Raw genomic sequence first — 17944 nt, 5'->3', positions numbered from 1 at the left:
GTTAAGGATAGTAATAGGCCGCTATGCCTTTGGAGTTCTTAGTAATTTAATAATATCTATCTAGAAGACAAGGAGATCTAGTCAGTCACCCATGCTTAGCAGAGAATAGAGATATAGGGCCTCATTATATTAGACTATAACAGGGCCGCTCCTTAGTATATATTATTAGACTGTATTAAATATTTCATAGGAATAATTAAGTATCTACTTGCAGGGTGCAAACAGTGGTGGCAACCTGTGGCATTTCAGAAGTGTTCTTGGTAGTAGCCAAGCCGAAGTCACTGGTTGTACAGAAGAGCAAGGTGTGGGACCAGTACCTTTGCTGTAGCCTGCAGCACCCAGTTAGTGACGCTATCTAGGCCTGGGGCCTTGCCAGCCTTAACAAAGTGGAGAGTCTAAAGGACCTCGTACTCCTTTGATTCTGGCACACGGATTGGTTCTGGGTACTCGTATCCCCGGAGGTCATCTAGATTCACCTGCGGGTGTGGGCATGTGGCGGGAAGAACTAGCGGGCGAGGAGATTATCTTAGCTGCAGCGAACGTGCTCTGCCAATGAGGAGGTGACGTTGAAACGGATAAGTAGCGCCGTATCCGAGTAGATGATGATTCTACCAAAAGGACTCCGTACTCTGATTGAGGATTTTGTTTCGTTAGTATGGTGGGACCTCCAAGGAACTGATCATATCGTTCTTGTAGGGCTAAGTGGGGCGACCTTGATTCATGAATAGCGGATAGGAATTCTTTTTGGATTGGACATATGCTCCATTTAGTCTCCATACGGAGTAGACAGCGCATGATTCAGTCAAGTGTCAAATTACCTGATGTCCCCCGGTCCTTATAAGCAGCACATTGCAACTTTCCGAAACGTGAGTCCTACTGAGTTCATCTTTTTGACATTACAAACAGCTTAGGTTATACTATCTCGGCTTGCATGTATTTACCTTCAAGCTCTAGACAGCATACGAACTAAATTATAGATCTACTATACATATGGCATGATTGTCAGTACGATCATGTTAACCAGAATACGCACTGTCATTTTCTACTATACTAAATAGACACCTTTGTAGCCTGGTGATTTTGATGGTTTATAAATCACCATTCTTGAGGATCATACTCCACACATTGGGAAACAAGAGGATATACTCGCACAACCGACCTCGATACATCGGAAATGCTGGTGGCGAATGGGCAGGTATGGTCGAAGTGGATTTTGCTCGCGAAATTAACAATAGCCTCCTTGGCATCGCAAAAAAGACAATTGGAGCATGCTCATGTGCCATGTATATCCGTCTCTTGCTGGATCTGCCCACCGGGTAAAGGCCTCTTGAAGGTGACATCGGGTCAGACTTAGCTTCGGCCAAGAACTCCTAGATGTAACCAAAAGACCACGGAGTACAAAATATGTGCCTACAGAAGGGAGCTCCTAGTGCATCATACGAAATAGAGTACAGCAGATACTTATTCTATTACGAAAATTTCAAAGGACTAGCGTCCAACGAATTGAACAATTTGTGCAAGAGAAAATTAACATATCTCACCAAGAAAATGAGTCACATGATGCGAGACAGTAAGCAAGCATCATTCCAATCGCCAATCTCCAGTGCCCTCCCACAGGTAATTGTGCCGCAGAGGCTGCATTCTCAGAGGATTGGGTTGGACAGCTCAGCCCCGTGCGGATCGGGTTGGCGCAAGCACTGGAGGTCAAGGCCGCGGAAATACTGGCGGCAGTTGTGGAATCGATCTTGACCTTGCAAGGATTGGGAGTCGGTGACAGACCCACGGTCACTGCACAGGAAGGTGCGGCCCAGGTTCGTGAAGACGGCACCTCCAAAAGATCAGGGACTTGTACGGCCTGGGCTTGGGATTGTTCGCAGGTATCATCCTCGGTTGCGGCGACAAAGTCCGGCGACGAAGTGCCATTCTTGGTGGAGAAGTACAACTGATGGCGGCGTGAGCCAAGATATCCAAAGGTCAATGCGTCGCTTTGCGGAGAGTGAGAGCAGTTGTTCATCTGTAGCTCCCAGGCTAACACAAAGCTCCCCTCGATGTCCAGCTTGCCGGTGCTCCAATAGAGGTAGTAAGGGTCACTTGTTGTATAATTGATCCTCGAAAGTCGGATAGAGCCAGAGTTATAGACGCTTTCATTGGTGTTGACATTCTGCTGCTCAATATAATAAGTAATCTCTGGGTTGAGGCTTGACAGGAGGCTTGGGTTTTGGATGGCGAAAATAATGGGAGTGACTGGGGAGGGAGAATAGCTCTCATTGCGCGGAAATATCAAGTCTACTTCCGTGACCCCTGGCGTGATAGCAGCTCGACTGTAAGCAAATCCTATACAGAGAGCGAAGGGAAGCCAGTTATGAGTTATCAAGCCCATCTTAGTTGTAGTGGTGACAGGGTAATGCAAGAGAAACAAGTTGATGGGACCGAAATTTAAAGGAGAGCGAAAATAATTCCTTGATATGTTGGTGGTGTCTGGGCCACTGCATGTGGCTTAAATAGCGTGATCCTAGTCACTTCATTGACTTCAGCAAACTTGCCACAATGTAGGAACGGTTACCTCGTGCACGTAGCCAAGCCTCAACCTCAAGAGTTATGGCATAGTTCAAGGATATAGGGGCCTGATTTTAACCGAGAACCTTGGCATCGGGTAGCTTCCTGATCATTTTGGATAACACCTGCCAACCCGAAAAAATACCAAAACGGACTCTATGAAGCCTAATGAGCACCAGTGTCCATGCGTTTTGTGGTCTAGCAGTCATCTTGGTTGACACAACCTAATCCTGGATGGAGTAGATTTCATATTGTGCCCACTGTGGACTGTCTTGGCACAGTTAGCACTCTCTTTCTTAAACCAGGTACTAACTCCATTCTTCAGATCCAATAATGGACGGATAGTCGGGAAGTCCAGTACTGAGTCATTCGTCTTCCAGAATAAAAAACCATGCAGTTGTAGGTATGGGCTGTCGACGTTCTATTGTAGGCAGAAAAGTACAAAAGCTGCAAAATATCCCCATCAAAGGATGAGCGGGCAGGTCTTTGGCTAGTCACTCTTTTCCCACAGTCGTTCCTTACTATTTCGACCCTTTGTTATTCTTTGATTATTACTGCATCTCATAGGATGGTATAATGACCCCTTCGTGGCTTATAATAGCTGTAGGGGCCATATGCCTCCTGCTCTCTTGCGACAATGCCTCGCAGCACGAGGAAAAGTAGGTTTGAGAAATCCTGCCAGTCCTGGCTATTGCGGTAGAGATGCAGCATGTCCTGTAGCTTGCAGCATCGCAGGACCCAAACTCTCCAATTTGTCTCTCTACCACAACTTTGACCAACTCCAGTCCTGCTAATAGACGATATTTTATGATTTTTCTTTGTATGATCCACTGGATGATTCAAGCACTTTCCATCGTCTCTACGCCTGTACCTCTTATGGCCCCAATTGGTCGAGCCTCCCACGCGCGAGCGCAAGGATGGTGGCTGCTGTCGATTCTATGAACACAACCTATTCCCTTGGCTGGTGGAAAGACGGACGACTCGCCACCTCGGTATTAGCTCTGTTTCCAAGCAGATGCATCATTACCTGAAGAGTCAACATGTCGCGACTAAAGGCGCCAAGAGAAGTACAATTCTTATTTGCTCGGTCTGATTCGGCCACCGTCGGTATTTACATCGGCAAGGGTCTGCAGAGCGAGGGGGTTAGCTCATTTGCGCTTAATGCACTGTCAGATAATGTTCGGACTTTAAATATCAGCTCCGGTACTATTGCCATGCAACTATACATTTCGAACAACAATAATGTCCGCACCTTTGGAATTTTCACCTCTAGCAATGAGTCTTTTACTGCTGTGCAAAGTGCAATAGAAACTTTGTCGAACGGAGGATGTCTTTCTTTCGAAAAGGAAAAAGCCCTTACAGGTCCGGCTGTCCTTACCACTCCTCTCTTAAAAATTTCGTCGAACGCCACTTATTTGAAGACTATCCGTTCGAGCTCAACAGTAGCCGCCGTACCCATGTCATCCTCCCACAGCTATATTGTCGTCCGTGCTGGATGCAACACCGTGCAGGTGGGAGGGGGAGATAGCTGCTCTGCTCTGGTCACAAAGTGTGGGATCTCCGCTGCAGATTTTAGCAAGTATAAACCCGGCCCAAACCTCTGTTCAACACTCGTGCCAGGACAACCTGTCTGCTGCTCGGCCGGCACACTCCTTGGCTTTGCCCCAAAACCTAAGCCAGATAGATCGTGTACTACATACACCATTCGACAAGACGACAACTGTGCGAACCTTGCTGCTCAATACAGCCTCACAAAGGAAGATCGAGGACTTCAACAAGAAGACATGGGGCTGGAATGGTTGCTCAAATGTCTGGGTCGGGACAGTAATCTATCTAAGTAGCGGAAGCCCACCTATGCCCAACCCCGTGGCTAATGCAGTATGCGGGCCCCAGGTGCCGGGCACAGAAGCACCGGATGACACTACGGATATTGCTGGGCTTAATCCCTGCCTATTGAATGCTTGTTGTAATATTTAGGGTTACATAAGATGGTCCCCCTATAAACAGATCATGCAGTCAGTCCTAACTGGCTTGAGAATAGTGTGGCATATCAGACGAATTCTGTATTGACACCAGCACCGGAGCTCCAGAGTGATAGAGCGAGTCTAGTCATTATAGAATCACTTCTGCCACCCACTAATCACCCATGCTCACCCAATGGTTTAGTGTCTCTCACCCCAAAAGCAGCAGGCCTTCAAGGGCACATAACGCTTGCAGATATATTGATGATACTGACTTAAGTACGGCTGAGCAGACACGAAGTTCTATTTTCCACACTCTATGGTTGTTATGTGCTAGATTAGGATGCTGAGAGATTATCTCCCGCCAAAGCAGCAACTATGGCTTCCCCCACTTATAGCCCCACCATTTCAGAGGATATTTAAAAGTAAACAAGATATCATTACAATATCAATCAGGGGAGCTCATGCAGTGTGCAGCATGCTCACCCAGGAGGGCTCTTCAAACTATAAGTGGCCATCAATATAAAGCACTTTGTACTAGAAATTCATGCTTTCGGACGACCTCTCTTTCTTCTTAACTCTCTCCTTGCCAGCAGTCCGTCCAGAAACTAAGGGTGTGAGATACTTTTCTCAGACTTGTTTCTTCATAATCTACCTGAACGTCGAAGTTTCTGCTATCATGGCATCCTCGCAATCCCTTTTCTTCCTTGATCTACCGCCCGGAGCTGCATTTTGCCTCGACCATACCTCAAAGTGGTCTCTACTAACGCAAAAAGTAACTTCGTCCCGTTCCACCCTTCCGCGTTGAAAACCCTAGAAAGCTTTTGTTGCTTGGAACTCGTCCTACCTGACCTGGAATTGCGATCAGATAGAATATGGCTCTCAAACAACAATGAATGTTCAGCGAGAGTGAGGGGCATAAAATACTGATTAGACTCATGTTCCTCCAGATACGCCAAAGACTTTTTACTGTTTCGGTTACTTCAGATTCCTCCCTACAGACAAATTTTTCCAACGACCAAATCAGTGGAGAGCAGGGCAAGAACGAGGAGAGAGGTCCATACAAGTCTTGCATCTTCCTAGGAATCACATCAAGTAATACTGAGGCTTGCTGTAGCAGCAATTCAGTGGAACAGGCCAATTGAAGATTAACTTTCCTTTGAGGATACAAGGTATTATCGGTGTTTTTATGGCACAGTGGAGCTATGATTCTAGCAATTTCATGTTTCATAGCCTTGCAGCATACATGTTACTATCACATGTCATACTATCACTAAATCTGTATACTCTTCCAGATTCTAACCTTTCTAGAAACTATCTTCTAACGTGTCTATAGTCAATGAGTCTACTATAAAGGAATACAAGGTTCAGTTCATATACCATATATCATCAACATACTCAGGCAACAGCACTCTACATGCCCCATTTGAATCCGAAGCATAACTACAGCTACGGTCAACACAGTAAATTCTAGATCGGAGCGTCAGCCCTATCCACACAGTACTTTCCCCTCTCATGAAATTGTCCACTACTACTACTCAACCTAAGTGTAAGAGTATCATCACCGCAGATAAGGCAGGTTTCGCTAGAATCAGGGGGTTTCCAGGCCATTATGCACACTTATTCACCCACAGTAAAGATACTTGTACAGCAGTGGATTATCAGATATATTTGAATAGTAGAGCTCTGGATCCGCTCCACCCAGAAGGTAGTAGAAACTAACGTTTATCATGCACTTATCCTGCATATCGGGCTAAAAACAAGAGAAGAAGGAGGCGAATCAGTCAATGTGTCTCTAGGCAACTGTCATAAACTAATTTTGTTATATGTGCCTAAATAACAGCGCATTGTGCCATGCTGATGAATTCTGTGAGGTGATGAAGGTGTTAGTCAAGAAGCCATGTTGATTCTCCATATATGTCTCCTTATGAATAATGAAACAGCAAGTTTTACGTGATGGTTATCAGAACCGCCAATTAGACCCACGGTGTAAAATGCCGAGCTACTATAAAAGTAATGGGACGGTGAGACAGGAAGTCTTGGGTTGCATTCTCTTCGGGTCTTCAAGTATCAGCCAGAATTGAGGAGATAATAAGGATTGATAAGGAGTGATGATCGGCAATTTACCCGATGACTCGTTCTTTTTGTTGACACACTGCGGAGTATTTGTATCACTTCTCTTACAATTCTTTGGTAAATGACTCCACCCTGTTTCACTAAATTCAGGGTCTGAAACTAGATACGGGGCGACCTATAGACCCCGCGTAGGATTAACAAACCTCGTCGGTGGGTGATTCATGTCTACACTATAGCAATACGATCTGAGTAACAAGCAAAAAAAAGCCCTGCAGACCGGACTAGACGCAGATTCCTCTATCAGGCACCCGGCCGTCGCAGATCGACCTCTTTATCATATCCAATCTTCTTGGTGTTTTCACCTCCAATATATGTCTGCAGACAAGAATCAACAAATCCTCAGTAATATAGGGCTACGTTGGCTGCTGGAGACAATGGTACGAAATGACTGGACTCTCGCACTGAACTACTTGAATACAACGGCCGGCGGGCCCAACCCAAGCCGTCCCCTTCGGCATTCCATCTAGCTAGTAGCGATGCTTCAGTAAGACTTCTGGAGTGATTATGCGGTGGGTAAAACGCTATGGAGATGTCTTCAAACAACCGAGGTCTTACCTTTCGAGTCAAGCCTTGTAAACTGGAGACAATGTAACCTCCTGTTTGGTCGTTCTCCGATGACCAGGCTGTACTCATGATCTCCAATGCTTCAGTGTCATGTCTATAGACATAAATTTGAGGGTGACCCAGCATGTCTGGCAGCATGAACATCCACATCAGCATCACAAGAGCAAACCTAAGCGCATCATGAAAATTACTGCTCTCGCTTCTGCCATTCTCGCTGTTGCTCAGGGTGCTCTGGCTCTTCCAGCAAGAGCCCCAGCTCTTGATATCACCCTGAGCCAGGTCAACAACACCCGGATTAAGGCCGTGGTCAAGAACAGTGGCACTGAGAAAATCACTTTTGTTCACCTCAACTTCTTCAACGATCCTAGCCCTGTTAAGAAGGTTTCCCTCTACCGCAATGGTATCCTTCTCCCTTTCCCGTCAATGTCCCTGTTGCCCAGGAAACATCGCTAACCTGAGTTCAAGCCACCGAGGTTGAGTTCACTGGGATCAAGCAGCGCCTCCGCAGTGATGGCCTCTCCAACGACGCCCTGACCACCCTCGCACCCGGCGCCACCTACGAAGACGAATTTGACATCGCCAGCACCGCCAATCTCACCCAAGGCGGTCCCGTCACTGTCCGCACACAGGGCTTCGTCCCCATCGCTATGAATAACAAGATCGCTGGCTACATCCCTTATTCCTCGAACGAGCTCGAACTCGAGGTCGATGCCGAGAAGGCTGTCGCTGTGCCCGCGAGCATCAAGCCCCTCGATCGCCGCACAAAGATCACCTCGTCCTGCACTGGCAACCGTGCTACAGTCCTTAACACAGCCCTCCGTAACGCCGCCTCAATCGCCAGTAAAGCCGCCGATGCCGCGTCGTCGGGCTCCTCCGCGCTCTTCACCGAATACTTTAAGTCAACCTCCGGCAACATCCGCAGCGCCGTCGCCGCGCGCCTCAAAGCTGTCGCCAGCGAGGCCTCAATGAACGGGGGTGGCTCAACTACCTATTACTGCTCCGACCCCTATGGGTATTGCGACTCCAACGTTCTCGCCTACACTCTCCCCTCGACCAACGAGGTCGTCAACTGCGAGCTTTTCTACACGCTCCAAGAGGTGACAAATGACTGCCACGGCCAGGACCAGGCCACCACCATCATCCATGAGTTTACTCATGCTCCTGGTGTATACCCGCCTGGCACGGAGGATCTGGGCTATGGATACAGCGCTGCTACGGCATTGAGTACTAGCAATGCGCTAAACAATGCGGATTCATATGCACTTTTTGCTAATGGTACCTCCTCCTTTTGCGTTATGACTGCCTTTAGCTAATATCAACTAGCCGTATACCTCAACTGTCAGGGGCAGACAGGGGGGCAGACAACGTGGGATGGCTATTCTCAGCCGGGACAGACAGAGCCTGGCACACAGACAATGTGGGATGGCTATTCTCAGCCGGGACAGACAGAGCCTGGCACACAGACAATGTGGGATGGCTATTCTCAGCCGGGACAGACAGAGCCTGGCACACAGACAACATGGGATGGCTATTCTCAGCCGGGACAGATAGAGCCATGTACACAGACAATGTGGGATGGAGGCTCTGAGCCAGGACAGACAGAGCCAGATGCGCAGACAATGTGGGATAACTTTTATCAAGCATAAATAGTATTCGATCTTGGGTGTCTATCATTCTCTAACTTCTCATTATTGTACTATAGTAAGCATAAACATAATGTAGAATACCGAGGCATATCAATCACGCCCTGTAACAAATTCCCTCTCTGTAATTCCTACTACTACCTGCAAGTTTCACCATTGACGGTATCCGTTTTGACGTCGGTAAATCATATACTGGCGTAAGTACGACTGAGAGGACGGGAAGCCCTGTTTTCCACTCCCTAAGGGCGTATATGCTGGAATAACAGCGATATAAAGTATAGAGTGTGTGATATCAACCATTACCATGAGCTGCCGTTTTTTTCGTCGTGCATCCTAATAACCGAGAGTGCCCATCCGAGTATTAAATTTCCGCAGCAATCCTCATTGATCAAACATATATAACACTGATTCCACGGAGGTTGGCTGTACACACTATTTCTCCCAACCTTATGAGATACCAACCTTCAGACTGCTGCAGTCGACAGCACAAACCCAGCACCCTTATAGGTAAAGAACGAGTGACTCTTTCCAGGAGTCAGGGGGCAGAGTACAAATGAAAAGACGGGTCAAACTGGTCAAGAAGATAGAACAAATTGTCCCACATGAAGTATGTATCAGACTCAATGAAAATAAACCATGGAGCGGTTGGATTCATTTCATACGTCTGTTTGACTATGGGTAGGACCTTGTATTTGTCAAGTATCCAGCTCTGAGGACATGCAACAGTCTCGAAATCACTGCGCTGGAACGCGCCATACACTTAAAAGTCAGAACTATTCCCCCAGAAGATTTCTGAAAGAGTTGCGAGGATATCATATACATAATAATCCTCAATTTTTGATTCATACTCAGAGAAACAATGAGATTAGTTATGCAGCGGGTAACAGTTGCCAGATGGGTATCAACCCAGCTGGGAAGCTCTGCACTGCCGATTTGTTTCAGACTAAGCCAAAACACATAAACCCTGTCAAGACGACCAGCAAAGCATGCCTTGTCTCTTCTTCGGCATGGTTTCCAGTACTCAGGATCCTTTTCGTAAAGGAGCATAAAACGTGAAGAGCCGAAGTTAGGCCGCGGGTTGCATTATTGCGGTATATGGGAATGGCTTGTAAAATCCAGGGGGATCTGGGGGGATCAGAAGAGTGTCGAGTCTAGACGCGATATAGGTCAGACCTGTCCCTTCTATATTATACACTTGATGGCCCATTGGTCATGCATTAGTGCCCTTTTCTGTTTGTGGCTTAGTCTGAAAAAAGGTACGAAGGGAAATGACAAAAACGGAGCCAATACTACCTACGGAGTAAGCCTGTGACTTAGTATTATTTCTATTATTTTCACTCACGCATCTGTCGGCTCTATTGGCCGAAGGGCGGCAGGTCCCTCCCGGCGGCTGGGTAGGCCGCTACTGTCTTATATACACTAGATCTGCGGCAGGCCTATTTGTCCCTTTGAACCCGCAGATATCCTAGTATAAGGCTCATTGCTCCTACCTCCGCGTCTTGATGTCCCGAGGTGCGCTCAGCCTAGTTTTCTCCCTCGACAACAAGCCCTGCAAGCGAGCCGTGGCGGTACACTGGTTAGGGGTCACCATCCCTGTTGCTAACCTGGAATGTGTCTGGGAAGCCCCGGAACTGGCCTAGGAGCCTTGTAGCAATCATGAAGCGGGCAGCTTGCCGTACTAAGTCTGGCTCGCAAAGTAGGCGAGCGTAGTTAGTCTCCCGTGAGCGCTGCCAGACCGCGCGTAGCTGGAGCCCTGCGTAGGTCGGGCAGACGATGAGTATGTGCTGAACATCCTGGCGGTCGAGGCCGCAGGCGCAATCCGTTGTTGGTAGCGCGCCGAAGGAGATGAGATAGCTGGCTAGTGCGATCTTACCCGTCTGCATCTGGACCACCACTGAGCTCACCGCCCGCCGTTGACCTGCATGGAGCTTAAGCACCGCGCGGCTTGGGGTCGCAAGGACCCTCCGAAGAGATGCACCGTGGGCGTTGTCAGCCCAGAGCTGGCGCCAGCTTTCCCTTGTCAAGGCCCGGAGGCGACGACGCAGTGAGGCGTAGAGCACCAGCACTGGCCCACTGGTCCCCACGCTGTCCGCGGCTCCTTTGGCCAGCTAGTCGGCCCGTTCGTTGCCATAGACCCCCTCGTGCCCGCGGAGCGACTGTAGCCTAGCCTATCACCCCTCTACGTGCAAGTGGTCAAGTAGCCTGATATCTGCCGTATATAGTGCTGATCAGATGAGCTCTTTGGCTCTGCGCAGGTCTGAATCACCTCTTGGTTGTCAGTGAAGATAGTGATTCAGCATTCCCTCTGAGGGTTCAGGAATTGGGTGACGGAGCTCTCCGCGCGTATAGCTAGATGTAGAGAAATATGCACGCCATAGAGCTCTGCTGCGTACACACTATATAAATCCAGTAAGCCGGGCCGGCATACTCAGACTACTCAGTTCCTCAGGGGAAATACCACCGCCGCGCCAACTCCCTTATCAGTTCCACTCCCATCTGTATATGCAATGACTGTGCTTGGACCGCAGGCCTCAGTGAGCACCTTATGGTGTTCCTCTAGGGCCTTCTCCCGGGTGTCTGCAATCATGGTGTCAGTTGGCCGCCACCAGGGGCTGACCACGAATTATTCAATCATTTCGATATTGGTAGGGGTGATGCCAAGCTAGTCCCAGAGCCGACACTCCAGGCGCTCCAGCGGGGAAGTCAGGGGGTCCTTATCAGGTCCGCGTGCCGTGTGCCCTCTGGTCTACAGCCTAATGACCGTATGGCGTGCAACTCCTGACGTAGTAGTGATGACATTAGCCGCGCGCATGCCTCCTCCGCTGTTTGGGCAAGATTCAATATCGCCAGCGGCACGTCAAGGCCTCTAGAGCTGCGCGGGTCGTGGTGCGGAAGGCGCCGGGTAGTAACCTGCCCTTGTCATCCTGCATCTGAGATTGCAAGGGAAGAGGCTGTCCATCTCTTCGCACCAGAAGATTCTGAAGTATTGGGCGAGGACTAAGATCCAGACTGATACTTAACATTGTGTGTTGTGAGACACCAGCCCAAGAAGCCTTCAATTAGCCTCAGCGCAACATTTTTAATCCAGTATTCGTAGTTTGGCGGGTCAAAATTGGACGAAAATCTAGAATAGACATCGAATGCGCAAAGGCCACCTCAGAAGAGGAAGAACAATACTTTTGAAAATTCTGTTTAACGTGAAGTATGTAATGCTTTGTTGTATTCTTGAAACCGCCTTCTGATTTACAGGCAGCTGAACAAAAGCGTTCCAATTGATGTCCTCGGACATCATCTTGGCTAATGGCTTGAGGCATGTTGATGATATAGCACACTTGAAAACGTTCCAGGAAATAGGGAGAACTTCCACAGTTCCACTGTTGTACGTCTGTCTATAAACAAAGGGATACCAAATCGTAGATCTATGAGGCTATGTCCCGGCACTATATGTTTTTTCTACTCATCTTATATACATAACTGTAACTCTCAGAGTTGGTCCTAGAACAAACTGGGTATAGCCTGCCTGGGATAGCACCAACGCGCCAGGGCGGAAAGATCACGCACAACCATTGGTCTTTCGGTGATCACCAACACTTACTCCATACGGAGTAGACCACAGCAATTTCGTGTTGCTGTGATCGCTCCGGCTGCCATGATATTCCATCGATCAACAGCCAGGAAAGTATGAGCCTCCAAAGTCTTCCAGCAGAGGTTACCCTCCAAATCTTCCGACTGTTGGATAACATCGACGATGCGCTCCGTCTGGGGCGTTCCTGTCGTCAGCTGTATCGTATCCTAAATCGCCCAGGTCATCGGCACACGATAATGAAGTCGATTATTGTAGGCTCAAGTCTCCTAAAAATAGATCTAATAAACAATTGACTCTTCATAGCAACGGTCAGAGTATCACAAACACGACCTTCAGCTCTCCCAACTGACGCAATTCCATGCGAAATGCACGGAAATCTACGCGACACAATCGCGGCTCCCAATGTCCTGCCGACCAGACACGGGCATGGTCAAATCGTTTCATGAACCGTCGACAAAGCTCCTCGCGTCGCCACTGGTCGTGGCGGAGATCGTCACCAGGTGGCATGCAATGAAGGTATTGTTTGATCTCTATTGCAAAGAGTCCGTCCGCTCGTCGTATCTGGCGGACTGGGAGACATCATGGAACTGCTCTCCAGAAACCGCCGGAGAAAATGAAACCGCCGGCCCATTTGCTAACGGTATTTGCAATTCTTATGCGCAACTTCCGCCGCAAGAGAAGCAGCGGGCGTACGAGCGATTCTACCGTGCTCTCACGGCCCATTGGGTCGCCGTGGAGTTGACCTGGGTGATCCGAGTCTCCAAGCACAAAACAGAGAGAGAGTTCGACCGGTGGGAAAGGAAAGTCTACGATCGATGGTCCAACAACCCAGAACGTTCCCTCGAGGAGAAACTGGACATCTTTGAGGCTCTGGACTTTGTATGGTACTTCCTAGTGAGCCGGATATTCGACCACTCCGTCCACTCGGGAACTGTTGCCGACTGGATCGAGGTGGCACCAGAGTCTGCTACACCCCACGCTTTTTCTCCTCTCGATCTATACGTTTCGCACGCACGGGGCTTACGACAGCCCTCCCGGTTGCAACTAAATTTTCACGAAGCGCTTGAAGATGACTGCATGGGTATGTTTATAGACGATCTACGATCTATCATCCGTCCACCTCATGTGATCGAACTTCTGCTACGATTAGCCTGGGATCCGAAATCCCAGAGTGGCTTTGACCGGCCGCAATATGTGCGTAAGCTGGGGGTCTTGGACCAGACGTACCAGTGGCAACAAACAGAGGCCGACGGATTTCGGACATACCATGTTATCATGTATGACATTGATCTTTCGGATAGAGATATCCTGTCGAGCCTGACAGCTACAGCATTTCGCGTAAAGACCGAGGAATCGTGGCACCTAACCACATTGAATGATACCGACAGCACAATCAACGAGATGCAATTGGAGTTATTCAGGGAACAATGGGAACGTTACAAAGAAAATCCTTGGGATACCGAGATGAGAGGGCAGATTTTCTTCCGCCAAGAGACACAGATTCAACTATTTGAGCGCATAATCGACCTTGAGGAGTAACTGTTAGCCATTAGATGAAGGTCCTGAAAATGACATCCATTTTACTCACCCACAAGCTTCAACTGTATGGCGGATGCATTCAGATAGGATCTCCCGCTCCCATCACATTCGGCCATAATCATATTGGAGAGTTGCCGTCATTCCATCCGAAATCTCAACCGAAAAGTTTGACGGAGTATGGGCGTGTCCAGGACGTGGGACCAACCTGTTCTACGGATCGCCGATGTGAATAATTCAATAGATAGCATCGTTCTGCTCACCTTCACTCACCACACTCACCCTATGGTTCAGTGTCTCTCATCCGTAGAGCGGCAGGCCTTTAGGGACGCATATAACTTCCGACCAAATTAATAATACTGGTTTGAATACGGCTGAGCGGACAGGAAGCCCTGTTTTCCACACCCTATGGTCATTGTGCAATCTGACGTCCTACTTTTATTGAACTGGATCATCAACAGGCAACTCCGTGTGCACCTTGCCTTGCACAATCCTTGTCAGGGGACGGAGGTTGGAGCTCACTGCAGGGAGGAAACTAGATACGCCGACTTCTGTAGCGTCCGGGGAACATCTGGACTTCTGCCGCCAAATGAGTCTCTTTATGATCTTTCCACAATTGATGTCGCTTGTTTCGTTTTCAAAGATGCACGAAAAGGGATGGCTGTGTTGGTGTGGAGACCTCGAGCTTATCAAGGTTATCCTGAAACAGCCTCAGAGCAGACTCGCTGAGCCCCTGATTCAGCAGACCCTGGCCAATATACAGGCCAATTGTTGCCTACCCAGATTGGCCATAGATGATAAACGGCCTGCCCGTCGGCCCATGCCCACCCTCGGCATACCGGCGCAGTTGCTTAACAATCGACCGCAGCCCAGAAGCCGCCAAGCCGAAACCCTCATACCACCAGCCGAGTTCAAACTCAACATCAACAAACTCGGCGGAAGCAATCCGCGCAGTGGAGGCAGGGAGACTGGCAAAGTCTGGCCCATATGACGAGCAAGCCTGAATGCGGTGGGTTCCGTCCTGGTCATCGACATCGTCGAACAGGGAGAAGTCGTAGAACATGGTCTCCTTGCACTTGTGGATCAGCTTGAAGTCCGCGTACACAGACCAGTTTCCTGTGTTGGGGCCAGCGTCGCTGTAGCGCTCAGGGCAGGCCGAGACACTGCTGCGGTACCTCGGGCTGGCCGCTTTGCGGAAGCCCGGGTTTGCAGAGGCTGCAGTTGGCCATGTGGAGAGCACGAGGGCTGCTGCCGCGCCGAGCCAGGTCAAGGTCACAATGGAAACAAAAATCAAAATAACAAAATGTAGAAAAAAGGAATGTCGTTATTGTGTTGGTAGGAAAGAAAAGAGTGTATAGGTTGTGAAGGGAGTAAAGAGTGTCTGTGGAAGCGCAGATCAAACTGGGACGATTGAAGGAACCCCAAAGGCGATTTATACTACATACAATGTTCGAGCCACTGGGAATCTTAGAGCCCTACTCACTCATTCCCTTCCTTCACAGACTCAGCTCAGCTCATCTCACGCCCAATAGCACTGTTGGAAACAATTACAAGCCAAATACATTAGAGCCTTTCATACTGCGTATTATCAGCCTAATGCTAGTGATGCTATGCTGTATACCAATCTCCTAACCTTGCCACCTTGGCATAATTTCTCTTGGACACTGACTCAGTGACAGACTACAGTAGTGTAGAAGATATTCCGCGCTGAGCCAAGACAGTATCTGATTCTGACCTCTACGCGTAGACTACATTGTTGTCATTGGCCGGTAGTAGGTACTTTGTAACTACACCGTTCAAGCCTAGTTAGACCGCCTTGGTAATAGGCGGAGACTCCAGCACTTGAGCCCTCCACAATCTATAATCCATTCACTAGTATGCACTGTAGTTTCTTGAGTCTGTGTTTCGACTCACAATTTGGAAATTTGGACTACTTCCGTCAGGCACGGACCAGTGCCAGGCCAATAGGGAGGATTGATGTGCCTCGGCCCCCCGTGCCATCAGGCAAGTTGCAACAACACACGGCCAGGCGGCCCAGGTTAGGTGGTTAGAGTAGTGCTCATACTAGTGCATTATGCAGGGGAAGGCCTTTGTGCAGGAGACTACCTAAGTAGCTAATTTAACTAGCCTCTGGCTTCGGTTGGGGCTGGTGCATATTCACCTAGTAGTGTACGGTAAGGGCTGGCGGCTTACGGAGTATGCCGTGCCGTGGAGCGGGAACCAAGTAGCGTATCATTTGCCAAGAAACTACTTCCAACTACCTAGTACTATCAAAGTAGTAACTACTGACTACTTTGGTTATCCAACCGGGATTGGTGAATCCGGATGGAGCTCCGGGATACGAATGTCAGGTACTGTGTGGTTGAAGAATTAGTCTAGATTATAGGTCTCTGGCGGACGCCTTCTTCCATCCAAGGGCGCACCAGGCGTGTACATTCCGTACATGTACATGTAGCTACAAATACAGGGCTTGGCCTGCATACATGAAATGAATAGGCCCACTTACTCTACTCGGCTCGTCTAGGCTACATAGTGGCGTGGTGGGTATTTCGCGAATCGCGTGGAGGACCTTGGTCCGCCTGCTTAGCCGTGGTTTATCAGCTGGGTTAGTAGGCGGGACAGGGAGAGGGAAAGCAAGGAACAGGAAGGAACCGTGGTTGAGTAGGTAGATGGCTAACACGTGTACTACAGGCGACTCTTCTTTTATTATTGCTTGGGAAGAGCTCATGTTGCGACTACTTGCTATGCTGCCGATTATGGATGCCCTTATAACTGCCTAGTCAAAGCGGTTGTGTTCCGGGAGGCGTGTATAAAAGGTATAGGGGCAAGTACAAGGAAAGCAAATCAGGACTGGACTAGATCCAACATAAGGGAAAGTATCCATCTACAAGAGCGCAGACCCAACAACTCCGAAAGCAGCTAGGAAGCTACACCAAGTGCAGCCAACTGCTGAGCGCCATTCTCCTCAGCAGGACAGACTTCAGGCGGGTTAGAATTTTTCAGATGATCGCAGAGCAGTTTCTGGTGAACGGCGGCCATACTGGCCTCGGCATCCGCATCGATAGCGACGCGACAGGGGTCCGGGGTGGTGCGCGTGGCACTAGCAGTCGTGGTGGCCGTAACGACGCAAGTGTCGCGGCCTGCGGAGTTGAGACCTGGGGGCGAATGCATGGTTGTATCGGTAACATTGATTGCAATAGCGTTCCTGTCCCCCGGGCAGGTGGCGTTGGCGGTCGCTGCGACGAGATCCACCTTTTTGAGGGCGGAATCGTCAATAGTGAAGTGCTGCCACCAGGAGTAGTAGTGTTCAAAGACCCCGCCGTCATGATCACTAGGCAGCACCTTCTCATCACGATTCCGCTTCCTCGTCGCAGCTTTGCCAGTAGAGCTCCCAGATCACGGACCAATTCCCTGTGGTGTTGAGGGTCCGGACGTACTGGTAGGTGAGGTAAGGGTCTGCGCTGCTGGACCAGTTTGCCCAGTGCAGATCGTGTGTTAGGGTGGTCTGGTTGTTTCGGTTATTGTTCTTGCGGATGTCATAGGAGATGCGAAGGTTGAGGAGTTCTGCACTCTGCGGGTCCAGCACAGCAAATACAATACGGAACCATTCGGCTGGTGAATATGTTTCGTTGCGAGGGAAGACCAAGTCCACTTCGACCGCGCGCAGTGGTGACTATGGTGCTCAGTAATCCGAGCCACCTCGCTTGGGAAAAGTGCATAGTTGAGGGGTTCGATGGGAGGCAGGGATTGAATTTCACAATGAGTTTGACTAAGTGGAAGGCTGATGTTGGAAATAGAAAGAACAGGGTTCTCATTCCACTCTGAGAACGGCGAGGATCTAGCAATCACCCGGACGATTAGGCGGGCAAGACGAATGAGAATATTTGTAAGGAACGTGTGTTGGCAGAGGAAATAAAATAGGGGCACTAGGCCGGTAATCTCCCAATCCCTGGCACCGAGGC

The 17944-nt window shown here is 49.1% G+C and overlaps 4 protein-coding genes across 4 annotated transcripts; 2 read left to right on the top strand and 2 right to left on the bottom strand.

The window, feature by feature from the left end:
- Window positions 1-1354: 1354 nt before the first annotated feature.
- Window positions 1355-4026, bottom strand: AFUA_4G02710 (uncharacterized protein). The gene has a single exon (XM_077804520.1). The coding sequence runs from the start codon at window positions 2378-2380 to the stop codon at window positions 1538-1540; it is 843 nt and encodes a 280-aa protein (XP_077659886.1). The 5' UTR covers window positions 2381-4026; the 3' UTR covers window positions 1355-1537.
- A 3281-nt stretch (window positions 4027-7307) lies between these two features.
- Window positions 7308-8863, top strand: AFUA_4G02700 (putative metalloproteinase; the record flags this gene model as incomplete). Its single annotated transcript, XM_741363.2, has 3 exons — window positions 7308-7617; window positions 7683-8492; window positions 8541-8863. The coding sequence occupies 3 exons, from the start codon at window positions 7308-7310 to the stop codon at window positions 8861-8863; spliced, it is 1443 nt and encodes a 480-aa protein (XP_746456.2).
- Window positions 8864-10417: 1554 nt separating this feature from the next.
- On the bottom strand, window positions 10418-11447 carry AFUA_4G02690 (uncharacterized protein; the record flags this gene model as incomplete). The annotated part of the gene is made up of 2 exons (XM_077804519.1): window positions 10418-10968; window positions 11319-11447. The coding sequence occupies 2 exons, from the start codon at window positions 11445-11447 to the stop codon at window positions 10438-10440; spliced, it is 660 nt and encodes a 219-aa protein (XP_077660667.1). The 3' UTR covers window positions 10418-10437.
- Window positions 11448-12442: 995 nt separating this feature from the next.
- On the top strand, window positions 12443-15463 carry AFUA_4G02680 (F-box protein). The gene is made up of 2 exons (XM_077804518.1): window positions 12443-12697; window positions 12750-15463. The coding sequence occupies exons 1-2, from the start codon at window positions 12542-12544 to the stop codon at window positions 13983-13985; spliced, it is 1392 nt and encodes a 463-aa protein (XP_077660666.1). The 5' UTR covers window positions 12443-12541; the 3' UTR covers window positions 13986-15463.
- The last annotated feature ends 2481 nt before the right edge of the window (window positions 15464-17944 follow it).

The sequence above is a fragment of the Aspergillus fumigatus genome, chromosome 4 (genome assembly GCF_000002655.1).
Source record: "Aspergillus fumigatus Af293 chromosome 4, whole genome shotgun sequence".
NCBI classification, from domain to species: domain Eukaryota; kingdom Fungi; phylum Ascomycota; class Eurotiomycetes; order Eurotiales; family Aspergillaceae; genus Aspergillus; species Aspergillus fumigatus.
The sequence above is the reverse complement of the archived record's forward strand: the minus strand, read 5'-3'. Positions and strand labels throughout refer to the sequence as shown.